At 43.8% G+C, this 26,677-nt stretch overlaps 1 protein-coding gene across 1 annotated transcript; it reads left to right on the plus strand.

Annotated features, from left to right (window-relative positions):
- Nucleotides 1-328: 328 nt before the first annotated feature.
- On the plus strand, nucleotides 329-22,708 carry frmpd1b (FERM and PDZ domain containing 1b). The gene is made up of 17 exons (XM_005719958.1): nucleotides 329-569; nucleotides 6,620-6,760; nucleotides 8,617-8,727; nucleotides 10,739-10,911; nucleotides 12,138-12,240; nucleotides 13,228-13,273; nucleotides 13,561-13,665; nucleotides 13,882-13,977; nucleotides 15,767-15,892; nucleotides 15,985-16,104; nucleotides 16,686-16,819; nucleotides 17,441-17,567; nucleotides 17,844-17,936; nucleotides 18,048-18,230; nucleotides 18,554-18,701; nucleotides 19,001-19,960; nucleotides 20,148-22,708. The coding sequence occupies exons 3-17, from the start codon at nucleotides 8,621-8,623 to the stop codon at nucleotides 22,706-22,708; spliced, it is 5,082 nt and encodes a 1,693-aa protein (XP_005720015.1). The 5' UTR covers nucleotides 329-569; nucleotides 6,620-6,760; nucleotides 8,617-8,620.
- The last annotated feature ends 3,969 nt before the right edge of the window (nucleotides 22,709-26,677 follow it).

Consider the following 26,677-nt stretch of genomic DNA (forward strand, 5'->3'; position numbering starts at 1 on the left):
TATTATTATTATTATTATTATTATTATTATTATTATTATTATTATACGTTGATTTATTTGACAGTAAATATAATTTTATGGTTTTGATTTGCTCTATAACTTCTTCACTTAACATACTAACCGAAGAACTTATCAGAAACGCCCAAATGAATCCTTACTGACTACAATGACTATAATAACTCATTTGCTGTAACTAACTGACCTTGTGGAGAAGGGGTGGGGGGGTCCTCCCGGACAGACAGCGATGGAGGCAGCGAGGGGGTGGAGAAGGAGAGAAAGCGAGAGAGAGAGAGAGAGAGAGAGAGAGACGAGCAGAGAGAGGGGGTGGGTTATTTCTGAGCTCAGGGCCGAGGATTAGGCAGGGAGCAGTCCCAGTACGATGACAGCATCCAGCTTTTAGCCAAACCCCCCGCACACCACATCACCATCATCATCTGGCGCGGGAGGATATTTTCGAGAAACGGATTTCGTCTCGTATAAAATCTCTCGTCTTTTAGTAGAAAAGAAGGGGGAAGCCTAACCACCAATCCCCCCCTCCTTAGACTCCCGGTCTCCCGATCAACCACGAGGTGAGTCCTTTACTTATTTCGCGGCGTTTGCTGTCTGATGAAGGACAGGAGCGCCCGGCTGGTCACGCAGGCGCCGACCGGCACCTTGCGTTCAGACAGCCCTGCGATTTGCACCGATTATCATCTGAATATGAATAATTTAACTCGTGGTCACTTTCCCATCACCCGCGGGCTACACCCGGGACCCTATATTTGACGGAGGTGGCGGAGATTTAAATCCGATTAAGATTACGCTGTAAGGGAAACAACAAAAGAGTGACGTTTTTTCTTCTTTGTTTAGCCCCCTGGATTGAGGGGCATGGCTGATCAAAGTTAGTGTCTGGGCTGTGAGATGGCAGATATCGATGCTTTTAGGGGCATTCATGATGGGTTTGTGAGAGAGGCGCTGAGGTTAAATCTCACAACCCCCAGTATATTAATATTATATCAACACAATATAATATACAGTTATAGCAAAATCTCAACAAAATAGTGCTCAGTCTATAATTCACCATATTCTCAAACGCATGTGTTATGCATCGGTATTGGAAATCCACGCTGTCGTGTGCGCAGTGAAATCACCGTCACAAGCTACAGATGGGAAATGCACGGACGAAATCCTGGCTGATCAGAGGAGGAGGGGGGTGGGTAGGGGGGATGCCAGGAGTCTGGGTAGTAAAACACGCACACTATGAATGGGCGTAGGCGATGTGCAGCCAGCCTGAGACAATCGTCTCTTCCGATTTTTCCTTCGCTCGTGTCCTTTGGCCATGCACCTCTCTCCCTGCTCTATCTCTCTCTCACGCTCCCGTGCCGTGTCGGGCATGACAAGCGCAACATAACTAGACCGGAACAATGCGTTTCGCTTGTTCTGGGGCCCTCCGTTTAACGCATGGCGTGATTTAATGTGACCGCTTTGTTGCGGCCCAGACCTGTGTAGTAATGCAGCTTCCACTCATTGCTATCTTCTCACTGATATCTTCTTTTCATGCTTCTGTTTGCGGTCCGTATGGCGTTTTGGCGGATCCTAAACATAAAGCTGCTTTCACTTAGCGTGTATACATGTGAGCACGCCGCCTGCGCTCCTGCCAGCGCTGCAGGCTTTGTGCTATGACTCAGGGATGTATGCTGAAGCATGTGATGGGAATTGCTGCTCTGAGGTCACTCCGCCAGAGAAGAAAAGCGACGGGCAGAACTTGCACATCAGGAAAGACTTGATGCCTGGCTGCATTATCCTCGATCTTCTCTGCTGACTGCTCCTCTGCCCCACTTAACCAGAGCCAGTCTACCATCCTCTCCCTCTCTCTTCATCTTTAGTCTCAGCTCCATGTCTCCGGGGCAGACTGTGCTGCTGCTGAGCTGGTGCTTTGCTGCTCCTGCTCCCAATACGCTGACCAGTACGACCTGCTCAAGAATTCATCTTCAGTTCATGTTATTATAAAGAGGAAGATTTCCGCTAATTAGTAGTCACGGGTTGCCTAATGTGATTGTAGAGGCTGTTTCTGGTGGATATATGAAGGGCTATATCCATGCATCATGGGTTTATTATTGAGTATTTTACACCTGTTTCATCCTGGAGCTGTCGCCAGAGGAAACAGGAGACGTGACCTCATTCATGTGACAGCTCTCTGGTGATGCCACCACTGACTGGCAGTGGTATCTTAATGTAGGCCAACCCCCCTTTTCTGTGAACATATAGCAAAAGACTTTGAGAATGAAAAGAATTTTCCTTAAAAGCCCAAGCAAATCATCGGCTCCTAATAATCAGGTTTTCTGTTCTTAGCTGTGATATGAAATATTGAAAGCCTGCTGTATCTTCGTTATTACAGAACCCGGGCATTATTATAGCTTGTAGCAAACAGACTGAACTCTTATTGCTTTTACTTAAAGATAAGACTTGTATTGTGTTCCTCTTAAGGATCACCGACTTGAAGGAAATTGACTCAGACAGCAAAAGAAAAAAAGTGTTGCAGAAATTCCAGACTTGCTACATCTATCACCCTGGTATATCCAAAAGCTTTCCTCAGACATCAGACGTCTCCTCTCTTTTTATGTCTGTCTGCATGTTTCCTTCTCTTTAGAACCATGAGAACCATTGATATAGATCTGTGACACAACACAACGTACCCATTATTTAATAGTGCACAGGGGAGCTCAAGCCTTGCCAGGTCGCTGATGAAAGGGGGAATGAAACAAGCGGTGCACGGTGAGCTCGGTCTCCATAAAGCTAATGGAATGAGCTGACAGACGGAATGAGAAACAGAAGATGGGATTATGTCTGGAAGACAGGTTGCAGTAACAAACAACCAGCAAAACACAACATGCCGTGAAGTTAAACAAGCAAACAAGCTGTTCCTTTTAAAATCAACCTTATCAGTGATTTTATTCCTTCTTATTTTTTGCAATTGCATAGCATGGACCAATGCCACATGCCGCATCATATAAGGAAAACAAGCAACCTCCACCAATAGAAAGTCAACAAAAACCCCTACAGCTAGCTTTGGTGATGTTTCTACTTAATTTTATGGCAGACCATCACCTAGAAATTTTGTACAGCATTTTATGCTGGCATGCTTAGTGGATGTTGAATCTAAATATTTAATGGGCACAAGAAAGCATCAGCCTCATGGTAGCACTAAACAAAAAGTCAGAGATTCTCCAGAGTCAGCTGGATTCATCATCCATGCGCCTCAAGAGTCTCCAACAAATTCTGTGGTAATATTTGTAGACATACACATCATGGTGCCCACGGAGCCACAGCCAACCTGGCTACAAATACAAGACTATGTAGGGGCGTCTCACAGGTTTGGTGGTTTGATCTCTGCCTCCTGCTACTTTGTATCCTTTTACTGGATATTAAAGCACTTCCAAAAACCTCTTCCAATCTATGTATGTATGTGTAATACCATATAAATACACACGCTTTAACTCTTTACCCCCTGAAAGTCTATTAAGAGCAACACTTGAAACGCTTTTCTGAACTGAGCAGCTTCTGTCATATTTCAGGCCTGCTTATAGAAGAAAATTACTGGGTGTGTATCAGAAATTAGTGAGGGTGGTCTCTACCTCTGCAGCTAACCTCGAAAAAGGCCGGAAACTGTCCTAATGGCAGTCAAACCACAGCTTTATTGATATATACTGAGGTGTCAAAAGCTGTCATTAAGGGTGCGGGGAAGGTCGTCAAATGTCGTCTTTATGGAGAAAAGAGTTAATGAAAAGCATCTGATGGTTCATCATGGAGTCGCTTTTTAATTACTTTAACCAAAGTTGAACATTATTTTAGACACTGTCCATTTTAAGTTCTGTGGTTATACAACATCCACATATTGAGCTTCTTACACAAAGCGACTTACAGTTCCTTACTTACACGCATAGAGCTACAGTGAGCACTCAAAAGCGTCTTTTTATTTAGACATTCATTAGCAAATTTAATGAAATAATCAACTTTCTTTTGACTTTCTAAGGACACATTGTGAGCGTTTCCCCACCTTATATATGCAGTCAAGCATTTATTTACTTTATTTTTAAAGTCCTTCAGTATGAGTAAAGTATCTTGTTGCACTAAGTAAAAGACAAAGAACAAATCCTGCACCCTGACTGACTCTGGGGGGTTGTGTTGTCTGCTCTGCTTGTTGTTCTTCACGTTTACAACTTTGCATTTATGAAATCTGAATCATTTCAGCTGTCTCACATTAAATCCCCCCCCCAAACACCACCACCACCACCTCCTCCAGTCCTCCAAGTATTGAAACACGCAGTATTTTCTGCCAAGCGTGCTGCTGTTGGACTGAATGTTCCCTGAAGTCTGTGTCCAACTTTATTGGCAACAACTGTGAGCCAAAATGAAATGTGGAGTTGCTGAACCAACCCCTGCTGCCGCTGTCCTGCACCTCATGCGGTGCAGCTGTATTCGGCGTGTCGTGCTCGGCTTGGGAAGGGGGTTGGGGTGCGTATGTGTGCACGGGACAGATTGGGAACAAGATGTCCAAAACACCCAACCGGTCCTTTCTAAATAAAATCTGTTGTCGAGTCAGTGGATTCATGCCCTGATGCGACTTCTCTGTGCCACGTTCAGGTTTTTCTGTACCGATGTGGTTTAGCCCAGCAGTGCTAATTGGGCTTAAAACCATTTTCTCTTCAGCTGACTGCACAGGAACTGCCCGTTCAGTACCACCTCTCAGCCCCCCTGAGGATAGAGTCCAGAAGCCCAATTCTATGAACTGCATGCGTCCTCAAACTGGGATTAAATAACTGGCTGTTTTGTCAGCGACAGAGAGACATTGTGTGAGGAAAATGAGCAGACGGGGGAGGGATTGTCTTAGAGAAATCAGACACAGACAAAAGAGAGAGAAAAAAAGAGGGAAGACAGACTTTATTACCTAACAGCATTCTTCTACGTTCGCCATGTAAAGTGAAGGCTGGTGTAGGGGTGAGAAGGTGAAGGGAAAAAGAGGAGGGAGACTGAGTGAAAGGCCAGGCAGGCTCTGAGGCTTACTGATGAGTTGTTTGCATGGTGAGCTCGGGGATTTCAGGACGTGACAGTGCAGGATGGCATTTAAGATTCACTATTGATTCAGAGAGAGATTAAGGAGCAGACCCGTCACCGTCTTCCACTGTGCTGGGTTTGGATAAAATGAAGATGCTGGCACACATTGAGAAAACTGAAGCGATCTCTCACAGTCAGAGAGGAGGGTTCTACAGGTCTGAGTGTTGTCTATCTGTTTGTTAACAGCTCCTTCTGTCTCACTGTTTGCTCTCAAACGGTGGTAAAAAACCTCGCCTTCACTTGACCACCCTTTCGCCCGCTCCTCCTGATGAACGGACTCTGTCACCTTCCACTTTTTCTTCTTTATTTCCCCGTCCTCTCCAGCAGCTTTCTCTCATTTCTTTTGGTGCTGCCCTCTTCACCCTTTTTAAAACTCTCCCCCTTTTCTTTTCCCTCTTCAATATCCTGTCCTTTCTTTCTTTTCTTTGCCCTGACCAATTCTCTTTCTGTATCCCTGCCCCTTTTCTCAGCCCCCTTAGAGCCACCCCCCCGCACTCCTTTCTCCCCCTGCTTCCAACCCCCATTCGCCCTCTCTCCTTCTGTGCTCGCTCTTCTTCTCCTGGCCTGTGTTGGCAAAGTGGCAGAAGGAGGCGGTTGGAGGCTGAGCTAGCTGCATTAGCCCCATGCATTATTCATGTGCCCTGCAGTCTGTGTGGGTCCAGGTCCTCCTCTGCCTTGTCTGAGGGACACATGGGCCTCGTGAAAGAGCTCTGTGTGTGGGACACAGGGCCCGATGGAGGAGCTACAGTGATGGGACTATCAGCTCCTTGATTTCTGCTCCCTCTTGTAGAAGAAAGCAACAAAGAATGAGCGTTTACATCATAGATCAACATTCAAGTGCAGAATAAAGTGGTTTCCTTAGATGAGAGCAAGAATGTTTATCCAGTGTTTTCTCCTAATTCAAATTTCTCCTTGTACACATCAAAGCCCTTCATTTCCACTGAAAACCAGAGTCTGGCTTAAGTTTCCAACATATCTGCCCTGATGTTCACATGAAAGACTTGTCCCCTTTTAATATCGGCCAAGATCGCTGTTTGCCTGGCAGTGGTTCTCTCTCCAGCTCATCGGGATTCACAGGCTGTCCTCTCTGCTTTTAGAGCACACCCAGTTAACTGAACTGTTAACTGAACTGGGCTGTATGAAATTTTAATTTAGACAACCAGACGGAGATGGAGTGCCTCCTCTCTCCATCGCCATGAGCTTTTGAGGCTGTGGAGGAGCAGAGAAAGTCAGTGGGTGAGAGCGAGAGAGCCTCTGGGACTAGAGGAGGAGCCTTTTTGGAAAACCACAACCAGATACTTGTTTCATGCTCACATCTGCTTTGCCTGACACACTTATGCGTTAACAGGAAAGTATACTGACTACTTGAGTAGAATTCACTTTCTTTTAATGGACAGGTTAAAAATTGAGCTAATAGAGGTTAATCAGTCCCAGAAACCGGTTGTTTCCTGCTTCATTCTAATTATAAACTTGTCACGTGGATGTGTTTTGACAGGTTTCCCTGATAGTGTTCTGCTCTGCACAGGTGGTGTAGCTCCAGATTGGCATCGGCCCTGATGATCGCAACAACCCCTCTCCACCTCTTTTCAACCTACCCAGAGCTGATGTCTCAGAGGGCGAGGGGGTATGTTTGTTCCGGAGTCTTGAAGAGACAAGCTACATCACGGTGAGTCACGCACTCTCTGAGTCTTCAGTGAAAATGTGAAACACCGGGCTGTTTGCTTTCTCTCCTTTTTTCGAGAACTATGAGGGAAGTGCAGTCACAGTGTATTTCCTCTTGGATCTGCTAGACTAGCTTTACTAGTAAAGCTGCAAATGTGAGCTGCAGTTGATGATCGCCAAGATAGTAAACTCGTTGCTCCAGTGCTTAGGTTGTGTACAGTATGTATATAAAAAGTGCTGCCCACAGAGACTGTCACTGGAGATGACTACCTGACTCTGCAAGGGCAATGAAGGTGAGAGAAAGAGGGAGAAAATGACAGACAGAAGAGAGGAAGAATCATCTTACCCAGCACTTGAACGTGCACATATTTGCCCATCCATACACCTGCACGTTTAACACATAGTGAATGTTTCTCCCAGTGATCAAAGGGGGAGCAGATGTAATACTAAGTGCACTTGGTTCCTCGTGTGCATTTGTCTACTACCTACTCTCACTCAGTCTTCTTCATCCATGTTTATCTGGCTCTATCCGGATAAGCAGGAGGTGCTAAAGTGACACCCTGACCAGTGCGGGCTTGTGCAGAGCGAGTACCTCTAATCCTCTTAAAGGACAAACCTACACTGCATGTTTTACTACCATTAAGGAGGGCTAGTCAGCGCTGGCCTCCATTCAGCAGAGACACTGAAGCAAAGGTGGGTGAATGTGAAGAAAAAGACAAATTCTATCCCATAGATGTACTTTTACACACAGTAGTAGTGCTTAATATCTACCGTTTACAGCACAACATGCATTGTTTTTACATAACTCAGAAGTACTGTGAGGTAATTCCTACTTTAATGACTCATCCTTCCTCATTTATTGGACACAGGCATGTTTTTAAAATGCTAGGAACAAGTGTGGCAGACGGCCAGAGCCCTGCCTCTTTTAAGCTCTTCACAGAACTGTTGGCATGCAGCAGTTTGATCCATATTTCCGAAGGCCGGTCAGACCGAGCACTTGGATTGGTTTCCCCCAGGCCAAGGTATGGATCATTAAGTTTCAGGAGGGCATTCATCATCGTTAGCCAAACAGATCAGATCTAGGTCACTGCTTTTCCCGTCCCTGCCAAATTTTCCCCTTTGTTTTCCCTCTTTCAGTGGGTGAAACCGCCCAGCAGATGAAGTATATCACGAGGGAGTATCTGCTGAAAACAAAACTCAGCATAACTTAATTCCCCTTCATGCCGCAAATAAAGGCTGTCAAGTAATTATCAGGCGCTCTACAAGCCTCTTCCAGCTGCAGAGTATTGATTGGCTGAAAGAAACAAAACCCTTTTGAGGGGCGTAGTAAGTCTTGAGATTTGGTTTGCGTTCAGTCGAACTCCCCAGGGTTAAAAAGAGCCCTCCATCGCTCTTTATGTCCTCACCACTGCCTTGTTTAAGGGGCAAGCTCAGCAGAAAATGTACAGCTGCAGAGTGGTGGTGTTGTGAACGTTCATACTGGGGCATACTTGTGAGTCCTTTTATTGTGTGATGATGCAGTTGTTGTTGTTTTTGAGAATCAGGTCATTTCGCCATGTTTTGCTGCTCATGCTGACTAAACTCCACCCCTTTCTCTCACAGCCTTTTTTTTTTTTTGCTTTCTGCTCACACATCTGATTATTCATAGTGTTCGAAGCAGGCTGCATGCGGTGCATATAAAAAAGGGCCTAGATGCAAATGTAGCTGGAGCACAATTCTCGCACTGATTGCACAGTCCAAAAAAGACAGAACTGAGCTCTGAGCTCAGTTTCATTTATTCCAACCAAATCCTTTCATCTTCCTCCCACGTTTCCCTGTTCCTCTGCGTGTTCATGCACTTTTCTCTCTTTGTCGCTTCAGATAAATGGAGGAGCAGGAGCGATGCAGGAGCAGGTCTCCGGCTCGGAGGGCCAGTCGGGTGCAGCAGGTGGTGGGGACAATAATACGACGCACTCGAGAGTCACTTAGCAGGTACGGAATTAAAAGGAGTCTGAGCTGAGGGGGAAGATGTTTTTGTGGTGAAATCAGTGCAAAGGTGTTTAGAGGGTGGATTTTGATGGGAAGAAACTGAGTATGACAGAATTTAAAAAAAAATATGCTTATATGCTAAAAACAACTAAACAATGTGTAAAGAGTGGAAGAGGAACTTTAAGCACGTCTAAGCCTGGTGCCAGATTCTTGAGTGACACAAAAATGAAAAATGTGGGAAGTGCAGGTGTGTATTTGTTCAGCATGCTGAGGAAATTTACGGTACTGACTCATTGTGAGTTAGCAATAGCTAAAAAAAAAGGGTAAACAGCACGTGAAAAACAAAAAGAGGCAAAAACTGAAGAAGAAGCTGCCTTTCTCAACCTGTTATGGACCCACTAAGACACAAACACAAACCAAACCTCCTCCCTACACCCACACACTGAGCCACATAGCTAAGTACATATTCAAACCCGAACTGCCTGACTGTCCCTCTCTCATACACAAACTTGTCCCACAGCAAACCACAAATATGCTTTCAAGAATCCTTCATATTTGGCTGTCCGCTAAGACTCATTCTCAGCAATGAACGCGTTGCTGAGAAATCCCAGTAAACTTCCTCCTGGTAATTCCTGGCGAGAAGGATATTCGTAATCGTCCCCGAGGGGAATTTCGGTTCACAAATAGTTGTCATCACTGTCATTGCACATCATAAATAAACGACAAGCATACATTAAATGCAATCATAAAGAGAGCTGCAAATGCACTGAAAGTCCGCAGTTAAAAACTGTGTACTACTACCCTGGTCTGCAGCTTGTTTAGCAATCCAACAGCTGACAGAACAAATGATCTCATATATTTATTTGCTTTAGTCCTCCCCAGCCTTCTCATATGACTTGTGTTGAAGCTTTGCATAAAGAGGGTGTTGAAGGCCTGCCAGAGAGACCTTTGCCCTGTGACGGGGTCTTAGTTACCAAAACACAGCGAAGATCTATCAAGTTGGTGCCAATGATCTTTCACAATATTCTCCCGGCCTGTTTTTGTTAATCATGTTGAGGTTGTAAAACTCAAAGATCACAGCAAAACCTAAACCGATTCAATAAAAGTGTCAATGTCTGATGTGCCTTTGTGAAAACGTCAGACATTTTTTCATTCAAAAGTAAACCTATTTCCAGGGTGCATTCAAGCCAAGGATGTATGTTAATCTGTTGGTGTCATTTAATCAGTGTTAATAACAGATACAGCTTCTGAAAGGTGATTATATGATACTTTTCTCTAGTTATAAATTAAGTGAATTTAATAATAGTGAACAGACAACAACATGTCACCTTGAATTCTATATCATTTTGAGATTCACTTTGGTTCATTTTGACCTTCCATTGCCTTGAAAATGTTCAAGGTTAAAGGTTCAAGGTAAATGTACACCACAGTATTTATTGTGACTTGAATAAATGCTGTTATTTTACACCAGTAAAGTGAACTTAGCATGCTTTTCCATTATCTTTGGTTATATATATCCTCTTATGATGGTTAACGTTCATTTAGACAAGTTTCTAAATAAAGAGGTTAAATAGAGAGTATTCCTGACCTGAATGATCAAAACACTCGATTTTAGAAAGTTTCTTTCTACTGCAGCTCTCGGCGTGGGTGTAGCAACCCCACTTTTGTGAGGAACAGCCAATCAGAAGAAAGTTGACTTAACTGTAGAGGAGCTAAAATAAGTTGTCTTCAGACAGTGAGTGAAATGAGAGGCTGCATATGGCCTAAAATATATACAAGCTGTCTGAACTGTGGAGCCGGAAATACTGTGTGACACCGCAGAGAAGGTTCGCTTTACAGGATTTCTGTGCTACGTTTTAATCAGCAGTCACTGTGGAACAAATAAGAAACGTGATCTGGAAGAGCAAAAAGTAAACTTTCTCCTCTTTGAACACACTACTTGAATACATAGTATCTCTTCATGGCTGTCGTCGCCTCCAGTTGGATAACCCATCACCCTGTCTGACTTCCTCAGAGAGCGGTTGCTAGGCGATGGGAGGTCGCAGCGCTCCAACAGTCTGTCCAATCAGAACTTCCAGGCCAAGCTGACATTGCAGATTACCAGGGACCCGGTCCTGGACAGCAGCACTGGACATGGCTTCACCCTCACCACAAACGCACCCCTGCTGGTCAGGGACATCGCCACAGGTACATCGGCCGTGCAGTGGCTGTGAGTTAGCGTTACCAAATTGCCACCTGCTTTATGCAATTTTCGCTGCGTGCAGCAAGCATATTTACACTTTACCACTCTCTCTCTCTATCTCTCTCACACACTCATAACACGCACACACACATTCCTGGCATTCAGGCCCCGGGGCACGGTGCCAGAGAAGCCACGAAAACAACAGAGCCACCTGCTCATCCTTTCTAAATTCAATCACTTTTCATTTATGCAACTTTGATGGGGGATAGAGAGACTGATAAAGAGAGACAGAGTGCAGGGGAGAGAGAGGGAGAGATGCTGATCCATTACTTTATGTCTATCCTGTAAAATAAGCTGATAAATGCAGTGAGGAGGGTCCCACCCTGCCACTAGCGCTGTAGCTGCTGCCAAGGAAAAGGAGAGACGAATGAGATAGGGAGAGGGAAGTGATAACAGAAGACAAGATTTAATTGAGAGAGAAGATGCCAGCAGGAAGACCCAGAGGGAAATACACAACCAAAGTGCAAACATGGCTAAAGAAAGCAAAGTAATGAGCGTGAAAGTGTACAGAAAGTAGAGAGGGGATGAACAGTTGGTGACACTTAGGGATTGGGAATAGTCAGAGAGGCCATGTTGGTAGATGCTGAAGGAAAGTGAAGGATGATGAAGTAGGGTAGAAAGAGGAAGAGGAGGAATCGCTATTATGAAAGCTTAACAGGAGGGGACTTTGGCTTTTGGGTGTGTGTGTTTGTGTGCAAAAGCTTGCCATGCTGTACGACTTGCCTTCAGTGGGTCACAAATCAGGGACAGACGGGGCTTTGCCAGGCAGACTGGGTGTGTGAAAATTTGTGGGTGCGTGTGTTTACGTGCACAGATGCTCAGCGTGTCTGCGTGCTTGTGTGTTAGAGTAAGCTGAAACTGCTGTGCCTCAGTCGTGCTCGCTTGCCTGAAGACAAATGAGTATAAATAGCTACAGAAAGCAGAGCCGAGCCGGGCTGGAAGACACCCAGAATAACCTTAACCCTTCACGTCCCGGAGAGCTCAGCCGAACGCTGTTGAGTCAGCCATATTGAACAAGCATGTGTGTCATTCTGTGTGTGTGTGTGTGTGTTTCCCTTTTGTCTCCACGTACGCAGCTGTGGGTTTTTTTGTTTTATGCAAGCACTCACTCTTTTCATTGTGTGAATTTGTGCATCTGTGTGTGTGTGTTGATGGGAATGCGTGTGTTTAGGAAGTCCTGCAGATGGGATACTATTCCCAGGGGACCAGGTGCTGCAGATTAATGATACAGCGATGGAGGATTTGAGTGAAGAGCAGGTGGAAAATGTCTTAAGGTGAGGAGATCCATCTATCTATCTACAGTTGTGGTCAGAAGTTTCCATGCACTCATCATGGGCATGAATCTCAGGGTAATTTGGGGCTTTTAATATTTTATTTGAACTTTATTTAATTCAACTATTTCCAGGGTTGAATTAATGCCTTTAAAGACTTTTGAAGCAAGAATTGGGTGCAAAAAAATCGAATTTATTTTCCATTTTTCTAAATCACACAGGATCAGTGGTATCCACACAGGCTCAAATATATAGCCCAACTAATATTTGGTTAAATGTCCCTTCTGCAACTTGTACTTCAACGAGATGCTTTAGGTATCAATCCACAATCTTCTGGCATGATTCTGGATATTTGAACAGTCTTTTTGGTAGAGTTAATATAAATGGTCTGGTTTCCATTCCAAAACTACTTTTGAAGTGTTTGGCTTGTCTATGTGGGCAGCTGCCTCTTTCTTGGTCGCCACCCTCTCAGTTCAAGGTGTTTCAGCAGTTATCAGTTCAAGATTGAGCCTTGGGTCTTGGGTTTTTCCTGAACATCCTCACCAATTTCCTCTTGTTTGAGAGTGACAGTTTGGGTCTACTTCCAGACCAAAGTGGTGACACATCTCAATAATTTGTACTTATGATCGATGATTGTTTAGAAATCTTTCCAGCTTGTGTAAATCTCAAATTCTCCTTCTTAGAAAACTGTAGATTTAAGGGACTGTATGTATATAATTCAACCTGTATGTGTACTTTCGATTATGTGTAAATTAGAGAAAATTCAAAATAAATTCTATTCTCGTTTTTCACAGTCATTAAAGAAACCAATGACAATTATTTCAGTTGTTTTCTGGGATTTTGACGCTGATTCATGTGTGACTGCGGGTGTAGAAGGCTTAGTGAGTTAGCGGTAGAGGTCAGAGCAGAAGATGCTGACTTAATAGCTGAGCAGAAAGGTTATGATCCCTCCTCCGTCTGTGTGAATGAATGCTTCTTCTCTGTGTTCAGGAACTTGGAGGATTGTATCAATGTGACTATCCTGCGGCACATGACAGTGAGTACAAAGAAGACATTAATGAGCTCCTCGCTACACAGTCTGTATGCCATCGCTCATTTAAACATAAGCTGTCTGTGTGCTCCCAAGCATGTGACTCTTAGCTTGCCTCTTCTGACTGGATTAAGCACTTTACATTGTGCTGTGATGTATGTATCGACCGTCTGAGTACAGCTCTGAATGTTTGCATCTTAAAGCCTGCTGGCGTCAGTGTTACTCATGTGTGTCTTAGCCCATGCTTCATCCTTCATGTACAGTAATGGTGCTGATGTGTGTGTGTGCTACAGAATCCCAAGTCATCCATTATGTCAGCAGAGAAGAGAGCTCGTCTGAGGAGTAATCCAGTTAAAGTGCGCTTTGCAGAGGAGGTGGTGGTCAATGGGCACACTCAGGTGAGAAAACCTTATCTGATACAGAAGGAGGCTGCCAAACAAAAAACAAGCATTTACTGTAAGGCTACAAGCAGCAGTCAATTCACAGTCTTCCACATAATGAAATATTCTTCATTAGAGCTTATGGGCTAACATTTCTTGCAATCATTTAATATTTGATCTTTTCTCATCTGATATCGATTCTGTCTGACCACATCTCTCACTTCTTTCCACCAGGGAAACTCTCTTCTCTTCCTGCCCAATGTTCTGAAAGTCTATTTAGAGAACGGACAGACCAAGGCTTTCAAGTTCGACAACAACACCACCGTCAAGGTATGTAATAAACAGGATTACCGGCCTAGTTAGAAAGTTTTACCCGAAAAGAGCATTTAGAGCTTTTACTTGGTGGCTTCATTGAGTGGCTCCATTGTATAGTACGTTACACGTTCGCCTAACCAGCAAAAGGGGGGTGTGATCCTGGGGCAGGAGGAATGGGGCAAATCCATCCAGGGTTATGTTAGAAATGGCCATATCAAACACGCAAAATTACCTGCTCTGGAAGCCCTCGTGAATAGGAGAACAGCTGAAAGTAGCTCGCTCATCGGCCTGATGGACACAAGAGTTGCTACTTGTTTATCTTTTGATAGATATAGTAACTAAGTGACCCAAGAGATCCCTACATCATTCATGGTTGACATTTTTATTACATAACAGCAGTGTGCCCCAGTAATAAGAAGCCTGACAACAGCTATTTTTAGCGTAGTCTTGAGAAATAGTTCTTCTGGGTTTATAAAGGACTTTTTCACTCATATTCAGTCTAGTCCTTGTGTCTTTACACACAACGGAAAATTTGGAATAGACCAATTTCAAATTTGAATTTCAATCTATGAGAAGATAACACAGTTTGACTGGCATAAAATAGTATTTTTGCACCAACAAAAAAAACAATTAGCCAAAACCAAGGCATATCTCACCATGGTGTGCAGTGTGCCCTTAAAGAAACTGAGGAAACAGGGTCTTAATCTACTCTTCACTGTAGCCTCATCAGAAATGGTCTCAGTAGAAGGATGGCTGTCAAGAAGGCATTTATAAGGAAAGGCAACAGGGAGAAAAGACTGAGGTACACCAAACTACACAAGAGCTGGACCGAAAACCAGTGTCCAAGTTTTAAATTTTTGGTTCTAATGGTCCTCATATGTATGGAGGAGGTCAGGAGTTACAGCCATCTGTAAACTGTTAGCAATTAGCAATGGTGAATGATCCCAAATACACTGCCAAAGCATACCTCGATATAAAACAACACACAGTTCAAGTCTATCAGTCATGGATTGGCCTCCCCAGAGCGTGGACCTCAACAATATTGAAGCAGTGAGGGATCATTTTCACAGAAAACTGAGTAAAATGAAACCAACATCCAAAGAACAGCTTTGAATGTTTTTCAAGGAGCCCGGAGAACTGAAGACTACTTAAACAAATTACAGGAAGGCCTACCTAAGAGAGTTCAGGCTATGGTGAAGAATAAGGGTGGTCACACCAAATACTGACTTTCAAGCTCATTAGAACTGTATAAACTCTATTGTTGCCCTATATATGGTATGTTTCATGTATGTTTGCATACATAACAATAAATTGCTGCGCCTACTTACCATTTTCCTTGCAACATATAAAGAAATGACTCAAGACGGTCCTCTTATGAGCCAATAAAAAGCCCACACAGTTTCTTAAAACCACCACGAGACGGAGCACACAGGTGAATGTAGCTGTGAGATGCTTGGTAGGACCAGGTGGGACTATTTTGAAATTAAGTGCACCAGAAGCTAAGGTATGATTTCCCCCAAAGGTGTCACAGTGTGGGTTGGCTATAACAGTTGTAGTTCATTGGGAGATACTGTTTCTGAAAAAGAAAATTATGAAAAGGTCAGTAAGTCACCATCAGTAGGTACATGCTTCTGTCTTTATGAGCAGGATATTATTTTTACAGCAGCTTTTGTATTTCTGTTTGTTTTCCCAGCTGAAGGAAATCTGAGACAGGGAATCAGCTTTGTCCCTTTGCCCTCAGTGGAGTGGGACGAAACATGTTTGTCTAAGAGGTGTGAGCTGTTGGTTTTTTTTGTCATTCCAGGACATTGTTCTGACTCTGAAGGATAAGCTGTCCATCCGGGCCATCGAGTACTTCGCCCTGGTGCTAGAGCAACAGTACAGCATCACCAAACTGCTGCTACTGCATGAAGATGAGCTCATTCAGAGGGTGAAGGAAAAGAATCCATGTGGAGATATCTCGTAGATATGTATGAAGATTAAATGCTACAACTTTCCACCTCTATCTTTTGTCTTCACCAGGTGGTGCAAAAGAAAGACTCCCACGATTACAGGTGTCTGTTCAGGGTTTGTTTCATCCCCAGAGACCCAGGAGACCTACTGCAGGATGACCCCTCTGCCTTTGAGTACTTCTTTTTACAGGTCAGAGAAGCTCCTTTATTTGTTGTCACCATTACGGTCATGCATTGTTTATCTCAGAGACTTTTGCTCTGAATTATTTCGCAATTAGACTTTGGTCCTTTCTCTGCGTATGTACAGAAAATAAAACTTTGTACCCACTTTATGCTGAGTGTGCTCTGAAATTCTTCGAAAATATTGCAAAAGTAGCTCTGAAGTCAACATGCAGCCCCTCCTTATAGCTTCATGGCCTTATCCCTATAACACGTTGCTCACATTCTTTAGTCCTTCTTTTGTACAAAGCAGTTACATACTTGCTCTGATGATGCTAAGTCTTGATATTGTTACATGTGGCCTGTGCGTGTTTTTGTTGCTCACTAAAGCAGTGGAGAGTGCCGCTCATGTCACGCCAATTTACTGTTTCATTGTCTTCGCCGATTGTGTTTTCCCTGTCAGTGTCAGGTCGCTGGTTTACTTACAGATATGCTGATGAGCTACGTGCTTTGCAATGTCGGACATGCAGAGTATGCTGGGACAAAAATCAGGTCACTGTAAGGTGCGTGTGTATTATGTAATACTAAAACTGTGATTCTTTCTGCCTGCAGAGTGTTGGCGATGTGCTACGGGAGCGTTTCGCGGTGGAGATGAAGTGCAACACTGCACTCCGCCTGGCAGCCCTGCACATGCATGAGAGACTAGATAGTTGTGGACAGACCAGAACCTCAGTCAAGAGTATTACGTGAGTCATACGCGTGGGAGAGTTTCCGTTTAGGGGTCACACTAGTAGGACACTGTAATTGTGGTACTTCTCATTATAGGTTTTGAGTAATAGGGCCTTGACATTTTTTCACTGCTGCAATTACTGTGATTTGTCTAGGATGAGGCAGCTCACTAAATGCCTAATCTATTAATGTGATGGGAGAGGTTTAGTGGGTGTGTGGAGGATATTTGCCCCATTACTTGAGAGTGGAAGTGTCTCAAAATGCAAAGCAAACATCCATTTTTTCTAAGGATTGCGGCCTGGTTGTCATACATTGTTGTACATTGTATATATTGTAGTACAGAGCAGTTATCTGTACATTTCTGTACTTATCCCACAAGTTATAATTGTGAAGACAACTTGCAATTAATGGGACCGAAAGCTGAACTATGACTGTTTAGTAATATCTACTGGTAGTTTTTTTTTTCTTTTGGTTTGTTTTTTTAAAGAAATAAAGCTCAGTGAAATTTCTGAATTTAACTTCCGATATTAAGTGTATCTTTGTCCTTACATTACAACCTCTTTTCACTTTTCATGCATTTCTTTGTAACATTTTATTCACTGAGTACTTTCATGCCTCTGCAAATGTGGCGTTGACAGGAAGGAGTTCGGCTTGGACAGCTTCATCTCTCCTACGCTGCTGGGCAACATGAGAGAGAAGGACCTGAGGAAAGCCATTAGCTACCACCTCAAAAAGATCCAGTCCCTGCTAGAGCCACGCCAGAAGGTAAATGGATAAGTGGAAGGAAAATGTGAGAGGTGTAAAGAGACACATAGTGACAGCAGTGACTTCAGGCTACGTTTTAGCTGAGATGTATGAGGACTGCTAATCTTCCTAAGGTTTAAAGCGGTATATGGAAGAACAGCAGCTTGGAGGAAAAATAGATGCTGAGTAGGAGGCTAATTAAAAAGGTGAATAGTCAGTATCAGGCTTGGGTAATGCCACCCACCGCCTTTTTTGTCTGTCTTGCTCATACTGTATATCTTCTCTGTGGTGTTATAGGTAATATCTGCCAATCAGGCTCGTTTGGCCTACCTCACTCAGCTGGGAGAGCTCATTTCTTATGGGGGACGGTCGTACACAGCCACAATGATGGTAAGGGCTAAAGGCCTCATGTAAATTGGTGGATCCATTTGCTAAACGATGGAAATTGCAACCAATTAAAATGACTGCAACACTTATTTCCTTTCTTCCTTCTCCTTCCAGCTTCAGGACAGGGAAGTGCTGGTCACGCTGCTGGTGGGAGCCAAGTATGGGATGAGTCAGGTCATCAACCACAAGCTCAACGTGATCTCTACGCTGGTTGAGTTCAGCAGCATCAGCCGAGTGGAGCTGCTCACGGAGTCGGACAAAGTCAGCTTGCTGCGCATCTCGCTGCATGACATGAAGGTGAGGGGGCCTTAGGTGGGATATACATGTTCATCGAGTTGCAAGGCTGTATTATTCGTAAACATATAGACGTGGCACAGATATTCATTCACCACACTATATTCATGAACATGACACTAAATATAGGTCAAGCATTCTTTCTCTACTATACATGCGATATATAACAGTATACAGCCTAAAGCTAGCTATATATAATGTTAATTCATGAATGCAAAGGTGACTGTCTCTCCCTCTTTCTCCCACTCCATCGCTTTTCCCCTCTTACCCTTTGGCTTTAAACACTACTACTTTACCTTTTTTCTGCAATACCCTCCCCCTCTCAGCCATTTGCCTTACTGATGGACTCTCTGGCAGCCAAAGACTTAGGGTGTCTGCTGGGAGGCTACTGCAAACTCCTGGTGGATCCCAATGTCAACGTCTTCCGTCTGGGGCGCCCAAAAGTGAGGGTGCACCGGATTCCTGCTGAAGAAGGTGTGTGTGGGAGGTTCGCCGTAATAGAGGGCGTGTGCTATGAATCCCTATCAAGTGAGCAAAAACTGTTTCACTTAAAACGTATGACTTTCTGGCTTTGGCCTTTTTGATAGCCTTTTTTTCACCTCACATGTTTACTTATGTCACCATCCAGTACGGATACGGATAAAAAAAAAAAAGATAAGATGTCATATTTTTTTTTTACTATCAAAAATTAAATATTATTCTCCTTTATGAATGCACTAACACAGCTTTCGCAATGCTTGTCTGGTGTTTGTGCACTTTCTGGGTTTTATTAGGTTATGTGTCTCGCTGCTGCAGTGACTCAGACGACTCAACAGACGAGGATGACCCGATGGATTCTCAGAATTACAAACGCCCAGACCCAGCAAGTCAGGACTGGGAAGAGAGGAGAAGAGAGGAGGAAGAGAAGAGGAGAGAGGAAGAAAGAAAAGAGAGAGAGGAGCACAAAGGCAAACAGGAAGTGAGGATAATAGTGACAACAGAAGGTAAAGGAAATGAGAGTCCAGATGAAGGAGGAGCAACAGGAAGTGGTCTGCATAAATTCAGTGTTATGGATGAAGAAATGAACCTGGACTCTTCCTGGTACCACACTGACCTGCGAGTCACCAGCAGCTTCTCCAGCTTGTCCAGCAGTTCCTTGAGCACTGCACTTGAGGAGAGCAGTGCTGCCAGCAAATCCAAATCTCGCCTTCACGGGCCGCACGTAGGCGAGGATGTTCCGAGTTTTGATGTTCACCACCCCTACCTCCTGGAGCCAAAACGCCATCAAGGGCCACGTAGACCCACTAACCTCAATTACCGTGGGAATGACAACTCTTGCCTCTGCTTTGCTGACCTCTCCAAGTCTGACTTCCTACCAAGCCCGCCTGGGGCTACCAGTGATGACGATGATGACGATGAAGAGGAGGAAGATCGGGGCGCTGAGACACTTAGACGTATTTCTAAGATTCCTAGTTCAAGAGATTTGAGAATGATTGACAGCATACCCTTTCAAAGATCACCTATTAAAAGAAAGAAAAAGACCCCTCCCAAAGTCCCAGTAAGAACAAGTTCAATTCCTGGGAGCAAAGCAGGAAAGGCTGAGAACCGCCTGTCAAAGGATGAAGACAGCATGTTTCTGACACCTTCACCCAACCCCAAGCCGAATCTTTTGGTCAAAGACAATGTCTCAGACTCTGAGGATGAGTTTTTCGATGCACAAGAGAGATTTACTCCTCCAGTTCCTGATCTCTCAGGTTTGTTTACAGCATGCTTGATAACTTAGTCCCTTGATGGTATATTTATCTGTGTACTGGTGACATGTGACAGCACTGTGACTACGATATGTTGAAAGGAGACGGGACAATTGTGAGAAGATGTGTGTCGGTCCATTAATACCTGTCTTTCTGTTGTTTTCATTTCATTTTTCTCATTCTCTCACAGATGCAGAGCTGGCTGACCGACGCAATGCTAATCGTTTAAGTGGAACCTGGAACAGTCTTCCAGCTGTCTCGCGGAAAGAGCCGTCATCTCCACTTGCCAATAAAAGCCAATCCTATAAAGCCAAGAAAGAAGCAGATACACTTAAAGCCCCTTCGAATCAACTCAACAACCAGCAAGGCAGTCCTTCAAAGCCATCACAGAAACCTGATGTTAAGGTCAAACCACCATTGGCACCGAAACCACAGCTGCCTCCAAAACCTCAGATCATTCCTCCCAAGTCTCCCCAGCATGGGAGATCATATGCCCAATGCAATGGAGATGCCTCTGGACGTTTGTCGTCGGAACTCCTTGAAATGGAGCCGGACACCATGGAGTTCAAGTCGGTCACATCAGGTGGATTGCCTATGTCGTCATCCTTGATCACAGCAGTGCGATATAGCAAGCAATCACTATCACAAGATGAAGAAAAGACAAAAAGACAGGAAAGCAGCACAAAACAAAGTAAAGATCTAGAAAATGGAGCGCGTGCTGTTTCCAAAAAAGAAAAATACATTCTTGATGAATCGCAAATTCCTGAAGCTGAGGGGAAAACCAGTGGAACTGACCTGCTAACAAAGAGGCCAGCAAGCCTAACCCCAATCACTCGCTCTAATTCAGGAACTAAGCTAACAATACCCCCTCCAGTGCCTCCCAAACCCACTTCACCAAGCAATCGTCACCCCTTATCGCTACCTGCCAGCTCTCCCGTCTCTCCTACTGATCCAAGCAAAGGGATCTGTAAGGATGGCGTCAGTACTCCAAATGGAATTCACCCTTGGAGCAGTCGTAATGGGAGCATCCAGTCAGGACCTAGAAGGGTCTCTCTGAGCCACGAGAGCCTTTCACCCAAAAATACAGATGCACCTCTTACAGTTACCACCTCGCTGACCTCAACCAATTCTAAAGGGGGCCTAGAAAGCAGAGAATCTGGAAGATCTGGTTCAGGATCTGACCTGAGAACCAGCTCCTCCAGTCTAGGAGGCAGGCTACCTGCCTCAGCCCTGAGAGGGAAGATTCAGGCCCTTCCTTGGTACATGACCCGTTCCCAGGAGATATTAGGAACTCTGGACTATCCGTCCACTAGTTCCATCAATGGCGACACATCTGGATTTGGCTCTGGTTTGTCTGTAGCCAGTGGCTTATCAGACCTAAACAAAACTCCTGTCAAGGACAAAGAGAGTGTGCCCTCAAAATCAGGAATCAAAGGGACCATTTTAGATGATGGAGCTGAAGTTGTCATAGCAACAATCAAAGAGGCCCAAGAATTGTCGGCACACATGAAAAAGGCCAGTGGAACAAACGGCTCCCACCCTAATCTAAGTTTTAGAGAAAATATTGCACGTAGCAGCAGCGTTTCATCAGAGCAGCCTCAATCGCGGTCTCACTCAGCAGTCGGGTTGGGAGGTGTGTCCAGCATGGAGATTGGAGGTGACTCACCGACCTCCTCACTGGCAGACAGCACTCCTCCACAGCAACACCGGGAGGCTTGTGGCTGCCGCACTGTTTACGCCAACTGTTTCAGCGGAGACACAGAGGATGGCGTTAGCTTTGATGATGAGCTCACAGTTTATGAGTTCTCCCGTCGCATACGCCCCAAACCTGTCCAGCCGGCACCTGCCCCATCTCCTACAACAACACCCTCTCTCAAACCCAATATTCTTTCACTGCTGAGGGACAACCCTCGCCCGCTGTCTACTTTCTCTACGACCTCTTCTGAACTCAGTCCTCTTGTTTCGTGTCCAGTTTCACCCACAACCTCATTCGGCGGCTCGCTTCGTTCCCTAACTAACAAGAATTATGGTGGGCTGAAAGGCGGCTTTGCCTCTCTGCGTCACGATATAGATCAGCTTCTTCTGGTCTTAGAACGAGGTGCACCTGAGCAAACAGAGCAAACATCATGCCAAGATGCAAAGCAAGATAGCACAAAGTTAAAAGTAGGGCCTGATCTAAATCATAACGGAACCGAAGACAGCCCTGCCCCAGAAGCAAGCCTAAAGTGTAATAGGATGACACCTGCTACCATGACAGAGGCCGAGAGGAGTCTTCTTCAGGCTGAGGCTCGACGGTTAGCATCTGGATGTCAACGAGCCACGCGGGTAGGCTGGGCGCCCGATGAAGCCCTGCGTTCTTTATCCAATAGTTTTAGTGCCCTGGTACAGCTGTCGGCAGCCTGTCTGCAAACAAACCCTTGCACTGGTTGTGACATGTGCCATAATACAAATCTGGTTCAAAAAGTTGAGGACAATGATGGCCAAGAGGCCATGGACAAGCTGAAAGAGATAGTGGGGCTGTATCGGGAGTTTGTTGGGGCTGTTGAGACAGCTGGAACTGGCGCTGGGGCAGTGGGTAGGAGCGGGGGCGTCAATGGGACCGTACAGGGTCAGGGAGAGGGCGACGGGGTAAGGCTGCTAGCCAAACGATGCACTGTGCTCATCTCGTCTGTATTCGCACTCACTCAGCTCTTCCGGACACCCACGGTAGAGCCCTCGGACACACCCGGACATGTACCTCTAAAATTTTGATCTGTGAACTTTTACCCACTAATAACGCACTGACTCTAGAGGTGAAGACAAGAAGAAGCAGCACAGAGCTATCTGGTGTGTAACGCTTGTGTTCTTGTACAGTAAGTGCCATGCACACCACACCACAGCACACACATCACACACACACCCACATTAAAACACAAACACCAAACACACCCCTAAAACGAAGCGATGTCACTTCGTTGCTAAACCTCTCCTTGGACGCATACGGACTATGCATTTGTACATATGAATTTTATAATTATCTCATAATTCTCTTATTTTATGATACAATATGTGTATGTATGTAATGATGAATTACCCATGTATGTATTTATGTATTTATTTTTACAATATTTGCACCATGATCTGTGACTGGCAGGTCTCTGGTGAGGAAAAAAAGAACTATGGATGTCACTGGAACTTTTTTTTTCCCCCTCCCCTTTGAGACAGTATTACGTTATCTTTTTGCTGCTTTAAATATTGCTCCACTCCACAAGGTGTAATCTGTAAATTGTCATTTTCTACGTTTATGATTACGGTACGTTTACTGACAAACTACAGGAACTATTCTGTATCTCACTTGCGAAATATAGTAATAAACTGATTTGTTTTATATGTGCAGGTTTTGCACCTTTGTAAGGATTTAGTTTTTCAACATTACAGTCACGACTATACCATTACACAGCAGGGAGAGCACTTTTGACTGTTACAGATTGCACCTTTTTTTGAGACATGTACCCTTGTGTAAACTGTTTTTCTGCCCCTTCCCGGTCCATATCTGACTTTGTGTGAATGCTTCCTGGATATAACCCCATTACCCAATCGTATGCAGTATTATAATATTACTCTAGTTTTCATCCAAAGGACACTACATACAGTATATATTTTCTGGGAATGTGTGGGTGAGGTCCACCCAAACAGGGGACCTTATTTATGTAGTTTTTTTTTTTTTGACGAGGCACAAGAGTGACTGTTAAACTCTATCCAGATGTAGCAAAGATCCAAAGTCTTAAAACACTGAGCCACAACTGTTCCCTGCCATTGTTTCGTCTTTGGGTGCACCACTTTATTAACTGAGTACTGACTGATGGATGGGCTGATGGTCAATGCTGGGGTCAGAACTGTAGATATACATTTATATCTCTGTGTCCTATTCTGTCCCTACTTTAGTTTATGGCTATGCAAACATAAACCCCTCAACCCCCCCAAAAAACCCGGTGGTTTTTTTGCGCTAACATTAAAAACAAACAGCAGCTGCATTATGTTTGCTTGAATATAATGGATGCTTTCTTTGTTTGGAATGTTGGTTTTTGTCTTGTTTCTGGAAAACTTTCTGCATTAAGGAATGCAACATTTTGCAAGGTTGCATGGCATTAGCATTTTGTCAATATAAAGACTTCTGTCTATACTGATGTCTGTGAACTTTCAGTAAAAGGACTACGTTGCTCAATCGGTTTGCTGATGTACAGTGTTCACTTATCAGCTCCTCCATATCACATGACGCCATCCGATTTGAAGGATTTACTCGAGCCACCTACAAACAACAGGAAGCTAATTAAGCCAAATCAGTCAGCGGTTGCTTATTCAAATATGATAAGGGGATTAGCTGAAATAAAGACTGCTTAAGTGCTGAGAAACAGCTGGTGAGGGGAAAGGTAGTGTATTTAATCTTCCAGACTGATGACTGAGGGAAATTTTGTTAAGGTAGTTGTGCAGCCATCACCATGCTAACGTCAAGACGTTGTGTCTCAGGAGGGTCTCCTGTTGTTCATTAGGCTGGCTCCATCAGTAAAGAGTGCCTGTGTCACTAACTCTTTCCTGTACGGGAACATTGTATGAACAGCATTTCATAGTCAGAGAGTCCACTGTGTTTCTACAGAAGCAGCCACTTTTCCATCCCCACATAAAACATGAAGTTAGTGTACCAAGAAATGTATTGTTTGGGAATAAATGAAACACTGACCTTAATAATGCTGTCTTGAATATTTGGGAACTGTGTGTACTTTCATTTACCAACAAGCAATTCATGAAGCTCCATTCACAAATATCGAGTGTTATTTATGAGATCATAAGAGATATCACTGCACACCGATATTCAACCCCATGGTGAATATTTCACTTCAGCAGACAAACTAATATTTATGAATCTCATAGCCTCTGTACCATCTTTACGCTCCAACTCCAAAAGTCTTGGGTCACCCCTTATTTCTTTATATGTTGCAAGGAAAACTGTAAATTGGTGCAACAATTTATTGAAATGTATGTAAAGATACATGAAACATACAGCATAAAATGCAAAAACTGAGTTTGTACAATTCTAGTGAACTTGAAAGTCAACATTTGGTGTGACCACCTTCATTCGTCACCATAGTGTGAACTCTCTTAGTAGAGTAAATTCTTTAAGTAGTGTTCAGGAATGGTTCTCCAGGCTTCTTGAAGAAATAGCAAAGCTATTATTTGGCTATTAGGTGCCTTTTGCTCCCTTCTGTATCAAGATGATCCCACCCTGCTTCCGAAAACGATTGCTCAAGAGCAATATAACAAATCTGGTTTATTGGAAGCATAGTATAAAGAAATGAGGGGTGGCTCAAGATTTCTGCACAGTACAATAACGAATGAAGATTGTAGGATTGTTTTTTCAGTGTTAATTTCCTACAGTTTCAAGATGGCAGTGTTGGTCTATGCATGAGGCCACCCCCTCCCCTTTTTGCTTTTTTGGTACTGGTCTTCAAACTATGTGGAGAGCCAATTAGCAGAGTTCAAGCAATATTTGTGCTACTATGATTAAAAAGGATTTTTAGATAAATTTGCACATAAAAAAAAGTTAGATTTAATCTAAGACAGCAGTCAGAAGGACACTTGATGTGGTGCAAAGAGAGCTGAGAGGCTTTGAAGCAACAGCAGTTCAGCGCTTCTTGATCTAAAGTCCCTCTGTCAGATTGTCCTTAATCTGATCATCATCTGCTGTCAGACTTCTTGACACAGTAAGCTAGAAAGTGGTACTCTGCGCTGACCCAAAACTCAGTCTCACAGTGCTGACTTGATGTCATTTCTTTTAAACAAAAATCCTTGACAACACTTACGCACATTGCATAAGTGTTGTCACTTACAAAGAAGGGATTATAATTAATAAACGGGAAAAACAGGTCGAATAGTTTACACATTATCATTGTATGACTCATAGGTACAGAGCAATGAGGTCACAAAACAGACACAAAAACTGTTTCATAACATATGTGTGTCTCAGTTACGTAAAGGAAAATCTTTCTTCTCTCTAGGTGAAAAAATGACAGTCAGCTCATTTTTCCTGAAGTACTTCTGTATTTATTCAGGTTTTAACTGAGATTTAAAACATTTTAGCACAATTACTAACGTGACATTTCATTTTCGTAGTGATCCAGAAACTTTTGCTTCAGGAAAGTGATAAACAGCGTTATTTGATACACTTTTGAAGAGAATATTAGAATGAAAAGACTTGAAGAAATAGGCCGAGTGATCCATTTACATGGCAGCTTGAGCTTTTTGTGCCACTGAACATTACCCTCTGTCCCCGTCTTCTCTCTGTGCCACTACTATGAAGCCTCTCTCTCAAGTGTGCAAGCGGCATGCCTTTCCTCTTCGGGTTGTCGAACTCAGCAAGAGCTGCAGTATGGTGACTGCAGCTACTCAAGCTTGAAATCTGAGCCCATTATGTCAACAGATGTTACAGACAGAGGGGAGAGCAAGCGTGACAAGAGAAGATATTAAAGTGAGAGCAAAAGGGGGGAGAGATACATAAATAAAATAAATGGCAGTAAGTTTTAAAAAAGGAAACAACCAGTGAGGAACATTTGTCTCATAGCCAATAAAAGAGCAGTAGTGATGCAGAACTCAACCACAGGTCTTCTTCTCCTATTTGCCATCTTACACATCAAGACTGTTTTTTTTCCTCCCTGTATTTCAATTAAAAAAAAAAAAAAAAAAAAA

Source organism: Pundamilia nyererei, unplaced genomic scaffold (assembly GCF_000239375.1).
Source record: "Pundamilia nyererei isolate P.nyererei 1_Seehausen unplaced genomic scaffold, PunNye1.0 scaffold00001, whole genome shotgun sequence".
Lineage (NCBI taxonomy): Eukaryota > Metazoa > Chordata > Actinopteri > Cichliformes > Cichlidae > Pundamilia > Pundamilia nyererei.

Coding starts and splice junctions, on each gene's coding strand:
- frmpd1b (XM_005719958.1), top strand. CDS start 8,621: ATGGAGGAGCAGGAGCGATGCAGGAGCAGGTCTCCGGCTCGGAGGGCC. Junction 13,978..15,766: donor ACAACAACACCACCGTCAAG/GTATGTAATAAA, acceptor TTGTCATTCCAG/GACATTGTTCTGACTCTGAA. Junction 19,961..20,147: donor TCCAGTTCCTGATCTCTCAG/GTTTGTTTACAG, acceptor ATTCTCTCACAG/ATGCAGAGCTGGCTGACCGA.